This window comes from Lithobates pipiens, unplaced genomic scaffold, assembly GCF_037356315.1.
Source record: "Lithobates pipiens isolate NorthernLeopardFrog02 unplaced genomic scaffold, aLitPip1_a1.2 Scaffold_19, whole genome shotgun sequence".
NCBI lineage: Eukaryota > Metazoa > Chordata > Amphibia > Anura > Ranidae > Lithobates > Lithobates pipiens.
The window spans coordinates 79,957,459-79,979,175 of record NW_027507764.1 but is presented as its reverse complement, the minus strand read 5'-3'; the positions used below and the strand labels follow the sequence as shown (position 1 = coordinate 79,979,175).

Genomic DNA, 21,717 nt, shown 5'->3' with positions numbered 1-21,717 from the left:
GTGGCCAGCTGCCTTGGTAGAATGGTAAGTCTGGAGAATGTCAGTACGGAGACTCTCTGGGACAAAGCAGCGGTCACAAGGTTTTTTAAGAGGAACTTGGACCTGAGCAGCAAGAATTTTGTCACCCAAAGGAGAAGTGAGACTGGTGCGAACCGTAGCCACAATATAAGGAGGAATCGCAGGAACCGGAAGCAAAATTGTCATGACAAGGTGTCAGCCCTTACATTCTTAGTACCGGGTAAGAATGAGACAATGTAATTGAAACTTGAAAAGAGCCCATTGTGCTCTTCTGGAAGACAGGCGTTTAGCCTCAGACAAGAATGTGAGATTCTTATGGTCATAGGATGCAATAAGGTGAAAAAACACAGGGGTTTACAACCCCTTTAACCACTTGCCTACCAGGCACTTATACCTCCTTCCTGCCCAAGCCATTTTTCAGCTTTCAGCGCTGTCACATTTTGAATGAGAATTGCGCAGTCATGCTACACTGTACCCAAACAAATTTTTTGTAATTTTCTTCACACAATTAGAGCTTTCTTTTGGTGGTACCGTATATACTCGAGTATAGGCCGACCCGAATATAAGCCGAGGCCCCCAATTTACCCCCAAAAAAACTGGCAAACTTATTGACTCGTGTATAAGCCGAGGGTGAGACATGCCTGTCCATCCCTGTGTGTGTGTCCGTCCATCCCTGTGTGTCCGTCCATCCCTGTGTGTCCGTCCATCCCTGTGTGTCCGTCCATCCCTGTGTGTCCGTCCATCCATCCCTGTGTGTGTGTGTGTCCATCCATCCATCCATCCCTGTGTGTGTGTGTCTCCATCCATCCATCCATCCATCCCTGTGTGTGTGTGTCTCCATCCATCCATCCATCCATCCATCCCTGTGTGTGTGTGTCTCCATCCATCCATCCATCCATCCCTGTGTGTGTCTCCATCCATGTGTGTGTGTGTGTGTGTGTGTGTGTGTGTGTGTGTGTGTGTGTGTGTGTGTGTGTGTGTCCAGCCTACCTTTGTCCCGAGCCTCCGTCCCGTGCCTTGCCTCCTTGCCTCCGTCCCGTGCCGTGCCTTGCCTCCTTGCATCCGTCCCGTGTCGTGCCTTGCCTTGCCCCCGTCCCGTCCCGTCCCGTCCCGTGCCGTGCCGTGCCGTGCCTTGCCTTGCCTCCGTCCCGTGCCCTCTTCGTCGGCGGCCATTGTAAAGTTCAAAAGCTGCGCCGCCGCCTTCGCCTGTGATAGGCGGAACACTGAATTTCCCAGCAGCCTGTGTTCCGCCTATCACAGACGTCGTATCATCCTCGTCCGTAGTACGAGGATGATACGATGTCCGTGATAGGCGGAACACAGGCTGCTGGGAAATTCAGTGTTCCGCCTATCACAGGCGAAGGCGGAGCCGGAGGCGCGGCTTTTGAATAGAATGGCCGCTGTCTGTCTGCTCGACACGCTGATCGAGCGGGCAGACAGCGATGACTCGAGTATAAGCCGAGGGGGGCACTTTCAGCCTCAAAAAAGAGGCTGAAAATCTCGGCTTATACTCGAGTATATACGGTATTTAATCACTGCTGTGATTTTTATTTTTTACAAAAAAAAGACCAAATATTTAGAAAAAATGTTTCACCTTTTTTCTGTCAGTAAATTTTGTAACTAAGTAATTTTTCATCTTCAATGATGTGCGCTGATGAGGTGGCACTGATAGGCTGAACTGGTGGGCATTTATGAGGTGGCACTTATGGGCATTGATGAGTCGGCACTTATGGGCACTGATTAGGTGGCACTGATGAGGAGGCACTAATATGCTGCACTTATGGGCACTGCTAGGTGCCACTGATATGTGGCACTGATGAGCACTGTTAGGCAGCACTGATGAGCACTGTTAGGCGGCCCTGATGAGCACCGATAGGCGGCACTGGTGGGCACTAATAGGTGGCACTGGTGGGCACTGATAGGCGACATGGATAGGTGGTAATGATGGGCATTGATGGGTGGCACTGATGGGTGACACTGATCGGCATTGATTGACAGCAGTGATGGGCATTGATGGGCTGCGCTGATTGCCAGCACTGACTGGCATCACTAATGGGCACTGATTGGTGGCACTTGTGGGCAGTGGTGGGCACTGATTGCTGGCATTGGTGGTCACTGTATGGTGACACTGTTTTTCACTATTGTAATCAGGGCACTGATGATTAGGGCCCTAATTACATTCCTAAAGGTCCCCCTGCGTGGAGATGCCGCTGATCGGCTCTCCACGCCACACACTGTCAGTGTGAGGCGAGGAGCGCCGATTACCGGCACTTCCTTGTTTACATGTGACCGGCTTTGATTGGACACAGCTGATCACATGTTTAAGGGCTGTGGGCACGGCTCTTTCCACAGATCGGGGTCGCGCCATGTCCTAGTAACACGGCAATGATGGCGTCTCAGAACGTCCCAGAACAAGAGCTGCACTGCCCCGCCGTCATTTGACAGTGGGCAGTCGGCAACCAGTTAAGGTCATCACAGGGGACAAGGGGACACTGTTTACATCTAGAGGAAAAAAGATTTCATCTCCAAATGAGGAAAGGTTTCTTCACAGTAAGAGCTGTGAAAATGAGGAATAGACTCCTTCCAGAGGTGGTTCTGGCTAGCTCAGTAGATTACTTTAAAAAAAGGCCTGGATTCTTTCCTAAAGGTACATACTATAACTGGGTGCTAACATTTATAGGTAAAGTTGATCCAGGGAAAATCCGATTGCCTCTCGGGGGTTCATGAAGGATTTTTTTCCCCTGCTGTAGCAAATTGGAGCATGCTTTGCTGGGGTTTTTTGCCTTCCTCTGGATCAACTGTGTGTGAAGGATTGTGTATATGGGATTGTATGATTTTTTTTTTGGGTTGAACTGGATTGACTTGTGTCTTTTTTCAATTTGGCTAACTATGTAACACTCAATTTGGCTAACTGACAACAGCATTGGCTATGGGTTATATACTGCTACCTTCAAGTGAATGGACACTGGCAAAAACTTTGCAGGGAAATGCCTCCAGTGCACCCTCATATAACCACCCTCTCTATGGGACTGCAGTTTTTTGCTAGTGTGCTTAGGTGATGGACCTCTTCTTCTATGAAGAAGTTTTCAAAGCCATTCTTTATTTTTTTTCACAGTTTTGACTGACACTGCTGTTATCCAACTTATCATTGCCTCAAAGTGTACTAACAGTTTCTGGATCAGTTACCCTTGATGTACATCTTGGGGACTGTATTCAGACCCCGCAGCAATGGGGCTAACCTGTAAAGTTTGCTTCAGGCACCGAATCCTGCATTCAGGGCTCACCTTGGCACGTGATGCAACAAGTGATTTTAGCCCCTGGTGCTATACAGGTCCAGGGCCATGGTCCATTATCATGGCATCCAGATCCTGAACACCCCTCAGGAGATTAATATGTATTGTATTATGTCTGCTTGCTTTTAGGCAGCACATTTGCTTTAGATAAGAAATTGAGGAAAGATTCACTTTAGTTAGACGGTTTTCACACCAAGCCGTCCATAGCATCGGTGGTAAAATGCCAATATTTTTAGCGCCGTTTTACCGTCGGATTTGCAGCGCATTTCGGCCGCTAGCGGGACACTTTTACCCCCGCTAGCGGGCGAGAAAGGGTTAAAACCGCCCGCAATACGCTGCAATAGCGGTGTTTTTCCAGTGGTAATGCAGCGCTGCCCCATTGATTTCAATGGGGAGCAGCGGTGGAGGAGCGGTAAACACACCACTCCAAAGAAGCTGCTGGCAGGACTCTTCCTGACGTCCTGCCAGCGCACCGCTCCAGTGTGAAAGCCCTCGGGCTTTCACACTGGAGTGAATGGAGCGTCAGTTTGAGGGCGGATTACAGGTGCCATTTCTAACGCTATAGCACCTGCAAACGCCCTCGGTGTGAAAGGGGTCTTAGAAAGCATCCTAAATTGTTTCACAATTGGTAAACAGATTGGAGCTTCAATCGTCATCTGACATTTCAAACACAGAGTCTTTTTGGTAGTTTGTAGGTGTCTTTGAATGCTATTTAAGTCTTGCCTAGGAGCTGACACCATTAGACTACTACCCTCATGTCCGCTGAGAGCATTTGAGTGGCTATAAAGTACACTGTCATTGGACAGTTTGCAGATAGGTAGTCAGGGCTTAGCTCAGACCAGACTTAAAGTGATACTAAAGTCTTGTTTTTTTTAGTTAAAAATAACAAACATGTTATACTTACCTGCTCTGTGCAGTGGTTTTGCACAGAGCATCTGGATCCTCCTTTTCTGGAGTCCCACTTCAGTGCTCCTGGCCACTTCCTTCTGTTGAGTGCCTCTACAGCAAGAAGCTTGTTATAGGGGCACCCGACCCAAGCTGCAGCTCCTTGTGTCCACTCAGTCAGTGATAATGTGGAGGGGAGTCCTGGCCAGCCAAGACATCCCTGCAACATCACTGGATCTTAAAGGACCTTAGGCAAGTATTAGGGGCTGAGGGGGCGGGGGGGGGGGGGGCTGCTGCACACAAAAGGCTTTTTATCTTAATGCATAGCTTTACATTAATATAATAAACCTTCTGCCTTTACACTGACTTTAATCAGAGAGGCACACAAAGAAGGTATTTTGTGGTATCTATTTTTTCCTTTCAAATATTAGGAGTATCTGAAAGGTCAGCCCTTTTAAATTTGTAAAAGTCCTGAATCCACAAGGATGCCTTTGATAGCCAGAAAATGTATATGTGTTGGCCACTTTGAATTTCATTTATTCTTGATACTTGGGCTTGGCTTATTCCTATTGGGCTAAGCTTTACAAACTACCATCCCACTTTCCAATGACAGAGCATGTTTTAGTTACTGAGGCACAGTCAAGAAACAGAGGATGCAGGTGGCAAGCCCCGAAGTCAAGGGAGACCAAGACCCAGTAAAAATTTAACTAATTTAAAGGTTCCAAGAAACGGTAAAACAGACACATAAAAAGTATCTTTTACTCTTAGGCCCCTTTTATATTGGTGATCCGATCATGGCCACATGTTGGTTTTTCAGACGGACCTGATCGGAAGGTCTGTGAATTCCTATGGACAGGTGGTTGTAAACGGACTTGTGTCTGCTTACACCTGCCTACTTCTGGGTCTGGTCTGGTCCACTAAAAGAAAACTGAAGGGGATCTGTCCTCCTCCTTTTAGGCAGATCGAATCAGAGGGTAGTCAGGTATAAACATACAGTGAAGTCCATTTACTCCCGGCTGCCCATAGAGCAGAGTGGGCTCTGTCCATGTCTGCTCTGCAGAAGCTGAGCGAACATGGATGCGCCATCCGCTCACTTTGCTCCAATCAGCAGAGTATCTGTGAGCTGATACTTTGCTGATTGCAATGGAATCTGCCCTGTGTGAAAGGGGCCTTAGTGAGGAGTTTAAAAAAAGTGTGCGTAATATAAAAATAAATCAAAAGTAAAGATAAAATGACCAGGGTCAGGGTCTAGGTCAGGGTCAAAGATCTGCATCAGTTTGTTTTAGGCAGGGTTAAAAAAAAAAGTTTCTTTATTTAGTGGCAGTGTGTTTCAGTAGGATAGAAAAGCAAAATGCACGCTATTGTTTATTGGCTGTACTATGATTACAAATAACAAATACGTTTAGGAGCATTTTAATTGGTCGGCGCTGTCACATGGGTGGTGCTGACCAATCAGAACCCACGTAGCCCGTCCTGTCACTGTGGGCGAAGAGGAGAGAAAGCCCAGGGATTTCAAATCCTCTGACTGGTAAAGCGGCTATACGATCTATCAGAATGGGAGTTCACCAGCTTCGGGTACAGCGGGACAGGGGTCCACTGTAAATTCACCTTACAGATTTTTTGTAAAGGTGAACTTACACTTTAAATTACATTACTGTGAATATTAGGAGTGGGAGGATTTTACCGATAAATTTTAACAATGAATTTTGATTTGACTATTTTGGGCCAGATTCCCTTTGCTAATAAAAGAACAGTTAATATCTACTGTATTACCATATACTACCAATTGAAAACTAAATTAGTCCTGAAAAATCAAGGTATAATTCATCTGTATACACTAAGTAGTTGCGATATGTACAGTTTTACTAATATATGCCAAAGTTGCAAAACTTGGTTCAGGCTTTAAAGCGTTTGTACCCTAAAAAAAAGAAAAAAATGGATCCTGTTTCTTTAAAGCATCTTATTATGCAGCACAGGGCTTGTGTTGTGTCATTTGACCCCCTGTATCACCTGAAATACCTGGCTGATCCTGCCTGGTTCTGCCCCCCCCCCCCCCCTGTAAACTGACCACCTGGTTTATCATGGCTGCAAAGTCCTGACACTGTGGTCAGTTTACATGCCTCCGTCATCCGCTCTCTCCTCTGTCTTCCTCTCCCCGTTCCCCTCTCTGCCTGTCAGCTCTTACCAATGCCTGACCCCTCCCCTCCTGCTGCTGAAATTACTTTTGATTCTTCATATAATCCTCTTTGTTTCCTAATGTTATGTGCCACAGTGTCTGTGTTTTTATTTAAAAAATACCTGCTATACCTCATTTCAGAGTTTCCGCTCGGCATTCACGTGACCGGCCGGCTCCCTCCTCCTCTCCTCTCGACTGACATCATCGGGAGGTCCTCAGCCCCTCCCGCTGTACCTGTCAGATCGAGAGAGGCAGCCAGTCACGTGAGCGTGGAAGGGCGCTCTGAAATCAGGTATAGTCAGCATTTTTTTTTTTATAAAACACAGACACTGTGGCACATAGCATTAGGAAACCAAGGGGGTTATATGTAGATATGACAGTGGCTTAAGGCTCGGTTCACACAGGGGCGACTGCGATCCGACTTGAGGTCGCCCCTGGTCGCCTCAGGTCGGACAACATTTAAAAATCAATGTAAGTGAATGAGAGCCGTCTTAATGCACGCGACTGAAGTCGCCTCCGACTTCAAAAGAAGTTCCTGTACTACTTCAATCCGACTTGTAGGCGACTTGTACCCATTGATTTCAATGGAGGTCGCCTCCAAGTCGGATCTCTGTCTATAAGTAGGAGACTTTGACAGAATTACTAGCTCTGAAGGGGGAACTCCACGCCAAATTTCTGAAAAAAATTTGGCGTGGGTTCCCCCTCCGAGAGCATACCAGGCCCTTAGGTCTGGTATGGATTCCAAGGGGAACCCCCCTACGCCGAAAAAACGGCGTGGGGGTCCCCCCAGATCCACACCAGACCCTTATCCGAGCACGCTACCCGGCCGGCCAGGAAAGGGGGTGGGGACGAGCGGTACCAGGCCGCGTGCCCTCAACATGGGGGGTGCCTTGGGGGAGGGGGGGTGTGTGGCCCCCCCACCCCAAAGCACCTTGTCCCCATGTTGATGAGGACAAGGGCCTCTTCCCGACAACCCTGGCCGTTGGTTGTCGGGGTCTGCGGGCGGGGGGCTTATCGGAATCCGGGAGCCCCCTTTAATAAAGGGGCCCCCGGATACTGGCCCCCCACCCTATGTGAATGAGTATGGGGTACAATGTACCCCTACCCATTCACCTGTAAAATAAAAGTACAAAAAAAAACACAACACACGAGATAAAATACTTTATTGCACAGCTCCGGGGGTCTTCCGTCTTCGGGGGTCTTCTCGCCGGACTCCTCCGCTATCTTCTTCTAGCTCTTTTGCTAGCGGAGGAGTCCGGCTTTCTTCCTCGCCGCCGGCCTCTTCTTCCGACTTCGGGGGTCTTGTCCCCCTCCTCGGTTCTTCTGCCGGGCCACCGCGCCTTCTTATAGCTCTTTTACAGGCGGTGGGCCGGTCTTCTGTCGCCGCCTTCCGTTCTTCTTCTCCAGGAGATGTTGACTCGACGCTCTCTCCGGCCGCAATGCCAGGGAAGCGCTGCGCTGCCACTTATATAGGGACAAGGGGCGGTGTCACATGGGTTGATGTCACATGGGTTGGTCACATGGGTTGATGTCACATGGTGACCCCGCCCCCTTACCATGTGACATCAACCCATGTGACCAACCCATGTGACATCAACCCATGTGACACCGCCCCTTGTCCCTATATAAGTGGCAGCGCAGCGCTTCCCTGGCATTGCGGCCGGAGAGAGCGTCGAGTCAACATCTCCTGGAGAAGAAGAACGGAAGGCGGCGACGGCGGCGACAGAAGACCGGCCCACCGCCTGTAAAAGAGCTATAAGAAGGCGCGGTGGCCCGGCAGAAGAACCGAAGAGGGGGACAAGACCCCCGAAGTCGGAAGAAGAGGCCGGCGGCGAGGAAGAAAGCCGGACTCCTCCGCTAGCAAAAGAGCTAGAAGAAGATAGCGGAGGAGTCCGGCGAGAAGACCCCCGAAGACGGAAGACCCCCGGAGCTGTGCAATAAAGTATTTTATCTCGTGTGTTGTGTTTTTTTTTGTACTTTTATTTTACAGGTGAATGGGTAGGGGTACATTGTACCCCATACTCATTCACATAGGGTGGGGGGCCGGTATCCGGGGGCCCCCTTATTAAAGGGGGCTCCCGGATTCCGATAAGCCCCCCGCCCGCAGACCCCGACAACCAACGGCCAGGGTTGTCGGGAAGAGGCCCTTGTCCTCATCAACATGGGGACAAGTTGCTCCCCCAAGGCACCCCCCATGTTGAGGGCACGCGGCCTGGTACAGCTCAGGAGGGGGGGGCCGCCCGCTCGTCCCCACCCCCTTTCCTGGCCGGCCGGGTAGCGTGCTCGGATAAGGGTCTGGTGTGGATCTGGGGGGGACCCCCACGCCATTTTTTCGGCGTAGGGGGGTTCCCCTTGGAACCCATACCAGACCTAAGGGCCTGGTATGCTCTCGGAGGGGGAACCCACGCCAAATTTTTTTCAGAAATTTGGCGTGGAGTTCCCCCTTCAGAGCTCATTCTCTGATTGGCCACGGCAAAAGTCGCCTGGCCTGGGGTGACTTGTAAGTCGCGCTGTTAAGTAGTGCGAAGTCGCGCTGTCAATCATTCACAAGTCTTCTCCAAGTTGCCTTCCCAAAGTCGTGTCGCCCCTAGTCGCCCCTGTGTGAACCGAGCCTAACAACCACTTTTAAGATTTGTTTTAACTAATGCATGAAGGAGTTAAAGCCCAATTTAAATATATAAATATATTTTTAATCAGAAGCCCAAAAATTATAAAAAATAAAAAAAAGGCTCTCTTTACTTTGGTTCTCTTCCAAGTTAAATGATTAAGTGTGTGGAATCGGACTTTAAACGCAGAGCCCTGTAGCTGTTTATATGTCTCTTAACTAGAATTTTATTTGTGAATATGCCACATAGAGAGACAGTAACGCAGATTAGTACACAAACTTGATGGACCTAAGTGGAAAGGTGTTGTCAATTTAGGGATTATCCTGTTTACTGTGTTTGGTTGCATTGAACAAAGGATCCCAGATCACTTGGTGATCGTGTCACAGCTACTGTAATGACATAAGAACAGCATTGATGCCTAAGAGAGCAAATGCAGACTTTTCACCACCATCTTGCTATTTCACATGAAGTTAAGCCTTTTCCTAATTTGCATACACATTCCTTTTGTGGATTTGTATGTGCCATCTACGGTTGTTGTTTAACCACATCTCAGTTGTTCCATATAATAACAATTCAACAGTCAGCTGAGGCTTAGTTAATCTTATTTCACCCTCGCTGACTTTCGGAGAGCCACAGGTTGCTTTGCTGTGCATTAACAGCCAGGATTTAACCATCTAATGTCAGATTATTAAAAATGAAATCCTTCCACCCTGCGGCGGCAGCCAAGGGATTAGCTTTTAAATATCTGACAGGTTTACTTAAGAAGAGGTGGACTTGGGGGGGGGGGGGGGGGGGCTCTTAAAAATAAATTATGTAATTTTCTTGGTTAGAAGGAGACTATTTATTTTTCTTTTTTATTTAATGTTATGCCTATATTTTTGGAACGTGCGCCACAGTCCTTCCTCGTCCCTGAATGCATTTCTGAGCTTGAAATACATACAATGTAGCAGCCTATAAATAGCTAAGTTTACCCGTTTACTGGTGGTGGGGCCAGCTGTAAATGCTTTTGAAGGCCTTTCGGGGTTAATTTAAAAAAATTGTCAGGATGATAAACTGCACAGAGTACTGAAGCACAAACACATTTAATCTGTCTCTCAGTTCCAGAGTCGCTGGACAGAAGCCAGCTTTAGCAAATAAACCTAAGTAAGTGGAAACTTTCTCAGTCTTGGTTCCGAGAACTGATAGTGAACTGCACCGGGCCTTTTCACCTTCGGTGCCCACATCAGATTTTAAAAAGTGCAATAAAACTGGCATCTCTTGGGGCAGCCCTTAACCCCTTTATTGTTTTAAAATGACCTGAGTGTTGTAGCACCAGCAAACCAAACCAACTAAATGGATGAACTTCTTTTCAGGCACAGGAATATTTTAGATTTTTTTCTCCTAGATTTTTAGATTTAAACTTTATGTAAGCCCTATATTATATATGAAAAAAAAAGAGAAAAACAATTTGGGACTATAAATGAGGCGATGACCTGGTAAGGTGCCCCCATCCCTATCTAAATGAAAAAAGTGGGGGGAAAAGAAAGTGGGACCTTAAATGAAGTATGTAAGCATGTAGGTGTAAAAACTTTGAATTTATTGTAAAGTCAATATTACATATATATATTATATATATATATATATATATATATATATATATATATATATATATATATGTATATACGTATAACATAATGGTAATCACAAATAGATACAGTAACCAATACAATTCATATATATGTATATATATATATATATATAAATATGTATGTATATATATATATATATATATATGTGTGTGTGTGTACATACAATAACGGCAGATTTCCACATGATTACAGATATTAAAGATCACATAATGCACATACTAAAGAATATAAATTAAAACAAATGATGAATAGAAGCACGGCATATAGTAGCTCTATGCATTTTGTGGATTGATCCACTCTTCAGGAGCATGCGCGTGGATTGGATAAGTAATGTTATATGATAGAAAGAATTTCTATATGGTCTGACCCTATTAAGGAAAAAAAGAGGGATAAATATGGAAAAATAATAAAAGATTAACTATAAAAGCCCCACTCTCTGAGATACTTACAAGTGTAGCCGCATGATGAAAGTGTGGCATTAAAGATCATGGACCCCCCAAAAGGGGCATCACTAATGGGAGCTAAGGTGGCGTGGACGGCCTGTAGCCCAGCAAGGGTAGCATCCAGGGAGGACAGATTTCCAGGAAGTGGACATAGTCATAAGTGACCGTAGGTGCTGAAACCAACAAAAGAGGACTTCTAAGAAAATTAAATGAACATTTTTCACACACATATTAAAATACACATTCTTTGCTAGAATAACTTTATACCCCTGAAAAAGTATACATTTTCTGAAAGACCTGTGGCTTTGTGTAACAAAAGGGCAGGCTTGATCCATTTGCTGGCTTCTGGACAATTTTTGGGCAGTTTGGGGCAATTTTTAGGCATTTTACCAAGGCACCCCAGAGTGCCACAGCATCCTGGTTCAAAAAGGATGGATAGGACTATTGTACCATGCCAGGCTATGTCACGCATTAGTTATTTAAAGGCACCAAAATAGTTTTTTTAATGTTCAGCCAGCTTAAAACAGTCCATACCTGTATTGTAGTGTGTGTGTGTGTGTGTGTGGGGGGGGGGGGGGGGATATCTTGTCCTAATGGGTACATGCTGTGTTTGAAAAATACTAATCTGGCCTTCTCTTTTAGGCTGAAACAGCCTAGATAGAACATCCTTCGGAAGTATTAGTTGTAAGTAAAAAGAGCTCCACCCCTCAACCTGTAGTTACCGCTTGATAAAGCGCTGGACTGGACCCCAATACACCATGTCTATTTCTTTAAAATCATCATCATTATCTTTGATTTATCAGTTACTACACTGGTGGGTCCTTGGTTGGTTCCTATCTCTCTTCTCTAATCTGATGGGTGTATAAAGATTGTATAAGGATAGTTTTAGACTGTGTTATAGAATGAGACTGTTTATAATGGTGTGTTTGTAGAAGGTGTACATATATGAAGCAACTCAACCATGCCTTTCTTGATGTTCACCCATGATCCTCAAATCCTGCACCCTGCTCCTGTTCCCTATTTCCTGGTGACCCTTTTGCTTCACTTTACCCTCTCTCCCACCCTCTATGCCTGTCAAACTGGTTATGCAGATTATGTTTCTATAGTGAAAAGGTCATTTTATTCATTATCTGGTCGTATTGTAATTGGAAAACTGTTTTTTATTAATTTTCCAACATAGCACAAACATGACACTTTGTCAAACGACAAAACAAACAACTAAGAAAGGAACAAAAACCAGATAAGAGTCATGCATGAGCACAAATGGCCTGACAAAGAGCAAAGGGCAGACTCTGTATAAGAGCCAACTACAAGTCCCCTGAAAAAATAATTTTCCCATAACAGTTTTCATGTAGCCGGTATTTTGAAAAAAAAAAAAAAAAACTTCACAAAAATTCACTCACTGGCCACATTATTAGGTACACCTGTTAAATTACTTGGTAACACAAATTGCTAATCAGCCAATCACATGGCAGCAACTCAATGCATTTAGACATCTAGATGTGATGAAGACCACTTGTTGAAGCTCAAAACAAGCAGAATGGGGAAGAAAGGGGATTTAAGTGACTTTGAATGTTGCATGGTTGTTGGTACCAGACGGGCTGGTCTGAGTATTTAAAAACTGTTGATGGCTGGAACAGCCATCTCTAGGGTTTACAGAGAATGGTCCAAAAAAAATAGAAAATATCCAGTGAGCGGCTGTTGTGTGGACGAAAATGCCTTATTGATGTATTGATGTATTGATGGTTTGAGATGATAGAAAGACAACAGTAATTCAAATAACAACCCGTTACAACCAAAGTATGCAGAATACCATCTCTGAATACACAGCACATTCCTCATTCAGAAGACCACATCGGGTGCCACCCCTGTCAGCTAAGAACAGGAAACAGAGGCTACAATTCGCACAGACTCCATAAAATTGGACAATAGAAGATTGGAAAAACGTTGCCTGGTCTGATGGGTCTCGATTTCAGCTGCAACATTCAGATGGTAGGGTCAGAATTTGGTGTAAACAACATGAAAGCATGGATCCATCCTGTCTTGTATCAACATTTCAGGCTGGTGGTGTAATGGTGTGGGGGATATTTTCTTGGCACACTTTGGGCCCCTCAGTACTAATTGAGCCATGGCCTACCTGAGTATTGTTGCTGACCATGTCCATCCCTATATGACTACACTGTACCCATCTTCTGATGGCTCCTTCCAGCAGGATAATGCACCATGTCACAAAGATCAAATCATCTCACCACAGGTTTCTTGAACATGAAAATGAGATCACTGTACTCCAATGGCCTCCACAGTCACCAGATCTCATCCAATAGAGCACCTTTGGAATGTGGTGGAACAGGAGATTTGCATCATGGATGTGCAGCTGACAAATCTGGAGCAACTGCATGATGCTATCACGTCAGAATATATCAAAATCTCGAAAGAATGTTTCCAACACCTTGTTGAACATATGCAATAAAGAATGAAGGCAGTTCTGAAGGAAAAAGGGGGTCCAACCTAGCAAGGTGTACCTAATAAAGTTGCTGGTGAGTGTAGATCTCATATGCAATACAATCAGATACCTATCCCCATCAAATTTCAATAGGGACCACTACATACAGTATTATAGTATTATTAAAAAGTTGAACTGCATTCAGACAGCTCTCACTCTGATACAATAGATGTATCAGTCACCCAGCCTTCCCACACGTTGTCAAATTTTGCTGGGACCCCTCTACTGGTATATGTGGCTTTATAAAAACGCAGGGTTTTGTTTATCAGAGTCTTGCAGGCTGTAATGGTCAGGCAGTAGATTTCTTCCAAGAAAGAACAATGCCGCGTACACACGATCGGATTTTCCGACGGGAAATGTTGGATGTGAGCTTGTTGGCAGAAAGTCTGACTGTGTGTATGCTCAATCAGACAATTGTTGGCTAGCATGTTCTCAAATTTTCCGCTAACAAATGTGTGTGGTCGGACTTTCCGAGCATGTGTACACAAGTCTGTCGGACAAAAGTCCAAAGTACAAACATGCATGCTCTGAAGCAGAAGCGGTCGGTCTTGTAAACTAGCCTTTGTAATGAAGAATTAACAATCGTGACGTGGCAAATTATGAAATCTCCAAATGCAGCGCACAATTCTCTTCTTCTTTAATGGGATAATAATGAAGCTGCTTTGCTGGTGATACTGATGGAGTTATTCCAAACAAATTTTCAAAGGCTTTTTTTTCTAGTGATATCAAGAATAATATTATTATGCTTTTTTTATTTTTTTATTTTTGCATTGAAAAAAAAAATAGACATGCTATCTGCCAATAGAACTTAACCAAAAAGTGCATTCTATGCATCCAAAAATATAGAATATATACCAAATCAAAAAATTATTCAACCAAAAAAATAATGTCAAAGCAGTAACTCCAGGGCCAATAATAAATAACAGGTTATCTCCTCCGATTCCGCACCATATCTGGTTGACGAACGGCCATTCAAAAATGAACTGAAAAGCACGAAATGAAAAACGCAAAAAGGAAAAGCACGAATCAACACTCACCAAACTTATACTAACACGAAATTAGCAGAAGGAGCTAAAGAACTGAAAAACCACGTAGTACGTCTATTACATCACTACGTTCATAATTGGAAAATATTTGTGTGACTGTGTGTATGCAAGACAAGTTTGAGCCAACGCCCTTCGAACAAACTTCATGGTTTTGTTGTCGGAAAGTCCGGTCGTGTGTACAGGGCTTAATACTTTTCCTGGCATAATGGAACACCGTGGTTAGGAGATTTCAGATCACCTTTGTAGGGGCCAAGGGGTCTACCAATCCCAGGAAGCAAATCTCCACAGTGGGGAGTATGCTTATTGTCATGACCGATTTTATACATTGTACTACATTCAGCCAATTGTTATATTTCTGTACAATCCCAAAAGACATGAATGAAATCGGCATGGGAGGAATTGTATTGCCAACAACCAGGCGACTGGGAGTCGTATTGTAATTGGATATTAAACAAGATGACGGAATAATTTAATCGGATATTCCGATCGTGTGTGGGCTTCAGCTGACTTTTTTTTTCAAAAAGTCTGACGGACCTAAAAATAGAACATGTTTTAAATCTTTCCGACTGAATCAATTCCCATGGGGAAAACCGTTGTGTATGCTATTCCGACAGACGAAATACGACACAAGGGCAGTTATTGGCTACTGGCTATTGAACTTCCTTTTCTAGTCCCGTTGTACCTCATCACATTCGAAACGAACGGACTTTGGTGTGATCGTGTGTAAGCAAGTCCGTTCGGTCGGAATTCCGCCGGAAACTCTGTCGGAAAGACCGCCAGAGTTTATTCTGAAGGAAAGTCTGGTCGTGTGTATGCGGCATTTCCGCTTGGTAAAGACCTTTATTTCTAGATTGTAAGCTCTAACGAGCAGGGCCCTCTAGTCCCTCCTTTGTATTGATTTGTATTGTAAGTGTACTGTGTGCCCTCATGTTGTAAAGCACTGCACAAACTGTTGGCGCTATATAAATCCTGTATAATAATAATAATTGCAACATTGTGATGCTGAAATTGGGGAACAAAAATATGAAAAACCATCCTTGTATATTTATCTTATCTTTGGGCCTTATTAAATCTTTCTTTTATAATGTACCTTCTTTGTTTGTTCTTCTTTCCTTTATGAGGTTTTGATTTTGTTAAAAAAAAAAAAAAAACTCCTAAAAAAAATAAAACTATATGGGGGAAAAAAGATCCATAAACACCATTTGCAGCTGTAGGCTGGGTCTGCTTCATTTGTGGCGGATTTCTGTTTCTTTGAGACAGTTACCAAACCACTAGGCCCGAAAGCCTTGCTTGCCTGTAGTCAGTCAGTGAAGATTTTTTAGTGCATTTATTCTTGTTTGCTTTGTGATGAATCCAAAAAGAGAAGAAAATCTTCTGGCGTGATCCTTGGCCGTTTTTCAAAGCAGCATTATGTGTGTGGAACGGAAAAATCATTTCTGAGATCCAAAAAAATGAATGTAGCTCACTTGAAAATGATAATGACCCGAGGTGCTTTCGCCCAGATGGCAAAATCTTTGCAGAGGGAAATTGTGCTAAGTGCAGTGTAGATCCTGAATACTGCATATATTACACGGCCTGTTTTATTAGCTGTACATGAATCAATATCTCTGCCATTGATACATCAATTGTTTTAAGCTGCCAGTGCTTCATAAATCTATGACTTATTTTAATAAGCACATTCCATTCAGTTTCTACAAAAAATGAAGAGTTTAATATTCTGCTGATGTGTATATCCGTACCCCAGTCACATCATATCTGTAAGCCTTTTGGGAAATTAATTTTTAATCCTGGACTAATTATCATTGCAGATATCCTCCATTTTGTATGTAACAGGTGAGGGAGAACCTTTGAATGTAATCTTCCAAATTATTTACTTAAAATCCCTTATCAACTGTTTAGCAAATATGGTCCATTTTTAAAAGGGATTTTGCAGCCTGAATATAAAAAAGTATTGTATTGTATTAGGTTCCGTTTACATCTAATTGATTGCTTTTTACAGGTGTTTTTTGGCCGTTTTTCCAGCGTTTTTGTACAGGCGTTTTGAAGTTCAAAAGGTCACCAACGTAAAAGAACTAAAACGCCTGTAATCTGCCAAAAAAATAAGCTTTTTTGAGTGACGGACGTCTTGCTTTAGGCCAGTGTTTCTCAACTCCGGTCCTCAAGGCGCCCCAACAGGTCATGTTTTCAGGATTTCCCTCAGATGAAATGTCTGTGGTAATTACTAAGGCAGTGAAACTGATCAAATCACCTGTGCAAAATAATGGTGAGCCTGAAAACATGACCTGTTGGGGCGCCTTGAGGACTGGAGTTGAGAAACACTGCTTTAGGCGACAGAACGCTCAGATGTGAACAGGGGCCATTGAAATGAATGGGATTTGTCTTGTTGGGCGTTTTTAGAGCTGAGGCTTAAAGCGGAGTTCCGCCAAAATGTTTTATTTTAAAAGTCAGCAGCTACAAATACTGCAGCTGCTGACTTTTAAAATATGGACACTTACCTGTCCAGCGTGCCCGCAATGTCAGTACCCGAAGCCAATGGGTCGCTCGGCTCTCGGGTGCTGCCGCCGCCATCTTCGGTGAGGGAATCAGGAAGTGATTTCGGGCTCACTTCCCGGTCCCCTACTGTGCATGCACCAGTCGCACTGCGCAATACGGATGGTCCCCCCTGTCTCTGGGACCCGTGTGTTTCCCAGCAAACAGTGGGGGGGGGGACAGGAAGTGGTGTAGATACCCGCAGATTCTGCAGATATCTATGCCCGGAAGTGGGTGCAAATACCTGTATTATACAGGTATCTGCACCCCCCTCCCCCCTGAAAGGTGCCAAATGTGACACCGGAGGGGGGGGGATTCCGAAAAGCGGAGGTTCCTTTTTAGTGTGAACCTCCGCTTTAAGCCTCGTACACACGATCAGACTTTCTGATGGGAAATGTTCGATGTCAGGCTGTTGTCGGTAAATCCGACTGTGTGTATGCTCCATCGGACAATTGTTGTTGGACTTTCCGCTAACAAATGTTGGCTAGCAGGTTTTCACATTTTACAGGGACAAATGTGTGTTGTCGGATTTTCCGAGCGTGTGTACATAAATCAGACAAAAGTCCAAAGTACAAACACTCATGCTCATAAGCAAGGACGAGCCAGAAGCGGTCGGTCTTGTAAACCAGCGTTCATAATGGAGAATGAACATTCGAGACGCGGCAAATTATGAAATCTCGAAATGCAGCGCGCATTCTCTTCTTCTTTAATGGGATAATAATGAAGCTGCTTTGCTGGTGATACTGATGGAGTTATTGCAAACAAACTTTTAAAGGCTTTTTTTTTCTAGTGATATCAAGAATAATATTATTATGCTTTTTTTTTATTTGGCAAGTTACCACAACACCATTATCCTAAAGTTTTTAAGATCAAAGATACAACTATGTTGATGTCCCTTGTTAATTTTACATTGTATTTTTTTAAATATAACTGCCAACTCCCAAACTGACATTTAAAGTAAAACACACAGCCATGTATTATTCTCCACACTTTTTTTTACTGTGCTTTAAAAAAGAAAACAAATACAACATGTCTGGTTGATGGCCGGCCATTCAGAAACGAACTGAAAAGCACGAAATAAAAAGCACGAATCAACACACGAAATTAGCGGAAGGAACCCAAAGGGTGGCGCTAAAGAGCTGAAAAACCACGTAGTACGTCACTACGTTCATGATTGTTGGCTAACAATTGTGTGCCGTGTGTATGCAAGACAAGTTTGGGCCAATGCCCTTCGTACAAAAGTGCACGATTTTGTTGGCCAATAATCCGATCATGTGTATGAGGCTTTACAATAAAGAAAAATTTTGATGCGTTTCAGTGCATTTTTGGTGCATTTTTTTGATGCAGTCCAGTGCTCCCCCCCCCCTCTTTTTTTCTTAACCTTAAATAATAACAAGTGTGTTGCAGTGTGTTTTTGGTGCATTTAGGTGTGTTCCGGTGCACTTCAGTGCGTTTTTGATGCGTTTTAGTGTTCCAGTACAGTCCAGTGCAGAAAAAATGCAGCATGTTCTACTTTTTTTTTCCGGAACTGGAACGCACTGAAACTGCCAGCTCTGGTGTGAACTATGCCATTGAAAACCATATAACCTACGTTACATGCGTTTTTGATGCCGAAAAAAACGTACTGGACTGCATGTGGTGTGAACTGGCCCTTAGTTATTAAGAAGATTGAATAACTTCATTGGTGATGCTGAAAATCTTTATGTTGATAAGAGGGATTCTAGAAAATCACATTGAACTTGTAAGACATGACATGAGAATTCATCAGCTGCTGCATGTAACTGTTTTATGTAATAACTTCAGCCTGTTCCTCTTCCCACAGCGCTTCTATAAGAAAGCTGCCGCGTTTGTTCTCCGAGCTGTTGCCAAGCATTCTCCTCAGTTGGCGCAGTCAATAGTGGATTGTGGAGCCGTGGATACCCTGGTTATTTGCTTGGAGGACTTTGACCCTGGTGTGAAAGAAGCCGCAGCCTGGGCTTTAGGATGTATAGCACGGCATAATGCAGGTACGCTGTCACCAAACATGCATCTTTTATATGTTAAAGTTTTCCTGGCTCGTGAAATGTCTTTCTAACTTAAACTGGCAAAAAGACTATTATCATGTCACTCGAAATTTTTTATTTTAAGAACATTTGCTGAAATTTCTAATCATTAGTGGGGTCAAATCGAAGTTTGTTTTGACTGCAATGACAAAAAAATTTGAAGGAGCAGGATGGAAATTTTTTCTCTAATGAACTCATTTCTAACAGTGTATGTGTTTTGTTTTGGAAGGTACATTCAGTACAAAATTGAATGTTGCAAGCACATTACAGGTATACCCTACTTTAAGTACACAATGGGGTTTATTTACTAAAGCTAAAAAGTGCAAAATCAGGCTCACTTCTTCATAGAAACCAATGAGCTTTATTACCAAAGCTTAATTGAACAAGCTGGAGTTAGAAGCTCATTGGTCTCTATACAGAAGGGAGCCTGATTTTGCACTTTCCAGCTTTAGTAAATAAACCCCATTGTGTACTTAAAAGTGAGGTATGCCTGTTAATATAAACCACTTGACCTCTGGAAGATTTACCCCCTTCATGACCAGGCTTTTTTTTTTCTCTGTAACACTGAGTTACTTTAAAGTGGTTGTAAACCCTTTACAACCACTTTAAACTACAGGCAAGCCTATAATTTAAGCTTACCTGTAACTGCACTGGATATCTCCTAAACCTGCACGGTTTAGGAGATATCCCTGCATTTGCATGTGCCGACGTCATGCGGCACATGTGCACTTAAGCCAACTGAAGCACTGGCACGTACGTGCCGTTGCTTCAGTTGTACTGTGCCGTTCCCAGCGGCTCCCGTGCATGCGCGGGAGTGATGTCATTGCGGCTCCGGCCAATCACAGTGCCGGAGCCATGATACCCGGAAGTAACCTCCGGGGTAGATGTCGCCGGCCGGAGGGGGAGACGAAGACGGCTGCAGGGGCTTTGTTCTAGCTCATTATGCCTTTTTTTTTTTTTTTAAACTCACAGTTGCCCGGTCGTGCAATGCTGTACATAAATTTAATTTATATCAGTTTTTTCCCAAAAATAGAACTTTCTTTTGGTGATATTTGATCACCACTGTTTTTTTTGTTGTTTTTTTTGCGCTGTAAACAAAAAATGACCGCCAATTTTGGGGGAAAAAATAAATATTTTTTTAATTTCTGCCATAAAACATATCCAATAATAATAGTAAAAAAAAAAAACATATTTCTTGATAAATTTAACTCAATATGTATTCTACCATATGGACCAGTGACACTAATCAGTGATCAGTTCTAAAAATATACACTGTCACTGAAATAATGAAACTGGCTCGGAAGGGGTTAAACATCGAGGGTGATCAAAGGGTTAAATGTGTTCTTATCTCGTGTTTATGTATGTAGTGGGAGCTGCTTTCACTAAGGGATGTGCGGATTTTTATTCCTTGTGTTGCAGGGAACTAAACACCAGCAGAACCCTGCTGACAGGACTTTCAGTGCAAAATGGAGTTGCCTTTTGTAAATAACCCCCATTGTGCCCCTATTGGAAGATTTCCCATGTATTGCCGTTCCTGGGACAGCCCATTTGGGATTTTCTTTCACTTTCAGTGATAGCGGTAAACATGGCAAATAGCAATAAATGAAAGTAGACTCTGGACTGCCGCACTCTTGAGAGTGGAGTTCCACCCATTTGAAAGTCAGCATCTACAAAAAGTGTAGCTGCTGACTTTTAATAATCAGACGCTTACCAGCGATGCGGGCGCACAAAGCCCCGCTCCTCTCCCACTCCTCTTCGCGGCACTGCATTTTCTAACGGTGGGTGCCTGGCTGTGTCTTCACAGCCGGGCGTGTACTGCATATGCGCGAGCTGAGCTGCGTGCTGTGAATGGCCGGGCAATCTTCTGGGACCTGTGACGTGTCCCAGAACATTACAGGGAGGGAGAGGGGAGAGGTGATCTTCCTTCTGGCTCCACTGCACCAGGGGAGGAAGTGGGAGCTGGGTGCATCTAAAAACAGGGTACCCGCTCCCCTCCCCAAAAAAAAGTGGCATCTCAGGGGGTCACCAACACTTAAAGCAGAAGTTTAATTTTTGGGTGGAACTCTGATTTAATGCCTCTGGTCAGCCTCTCCTGGTATACAGTGCATTCGGAAAGTATTCACATCGCTTTACTTTTTCTACATTTTGTTATGTTACAGCCTTATTTCAAAATGGATTAAATTCAATATTTTCCTCAAAATTCTACAGACAATACCCAATAATGACAATGTGAAAGAAGTTTGTTTGAAATCTTTGCAAATTTATAAAAAAAAAAAAAACACATGTACATAAGTATTTACAGTCTTTGTTCAATACTTTGTTGAAGCACCTTTGGCACCAATTACAGCCTCAAGTCTTTTTAAGTATGATGCTACAAGCTTGGCACACCTATTTTTGGGCAGTTTCTCTCATTCTACTTTGCAGGACCTCTCATGCTCAGGTTGGATGGGGATCATTGGTACACAAAAATTTTCAGATCTCTCCAGAGATGTTGAATCGGGTTCAAGTCTGGGCTCTGGCTGGGCCACTCAAGGACATTTACAGAGTT

At 43.9% G+C, this 21,717-nt stretch overlaps 1 protein-coding gene across 1 annotated transcript in view; it reads left to right on the top strand.

Moving 5' to 3' along the window:
• The window catches only part of SPAG6 (sperm associated antigen 6), a 151,380-nt gene that overhangs the window by 38,947 nt on the left and 90,716 nt on the right, over positions 1-21,717 (top strand). Inside the window, exon 4 of the mRNA XM_077490957.1 lies at positions 18,950-19,133. Within this exon, the coding sequence (XP_077347083.1) occupies positions 18,950-19,133 (184 nt within the window). The remainder of the gene's footprint in view (positions 1-18,949; positions 19,134-21,717) is intronic.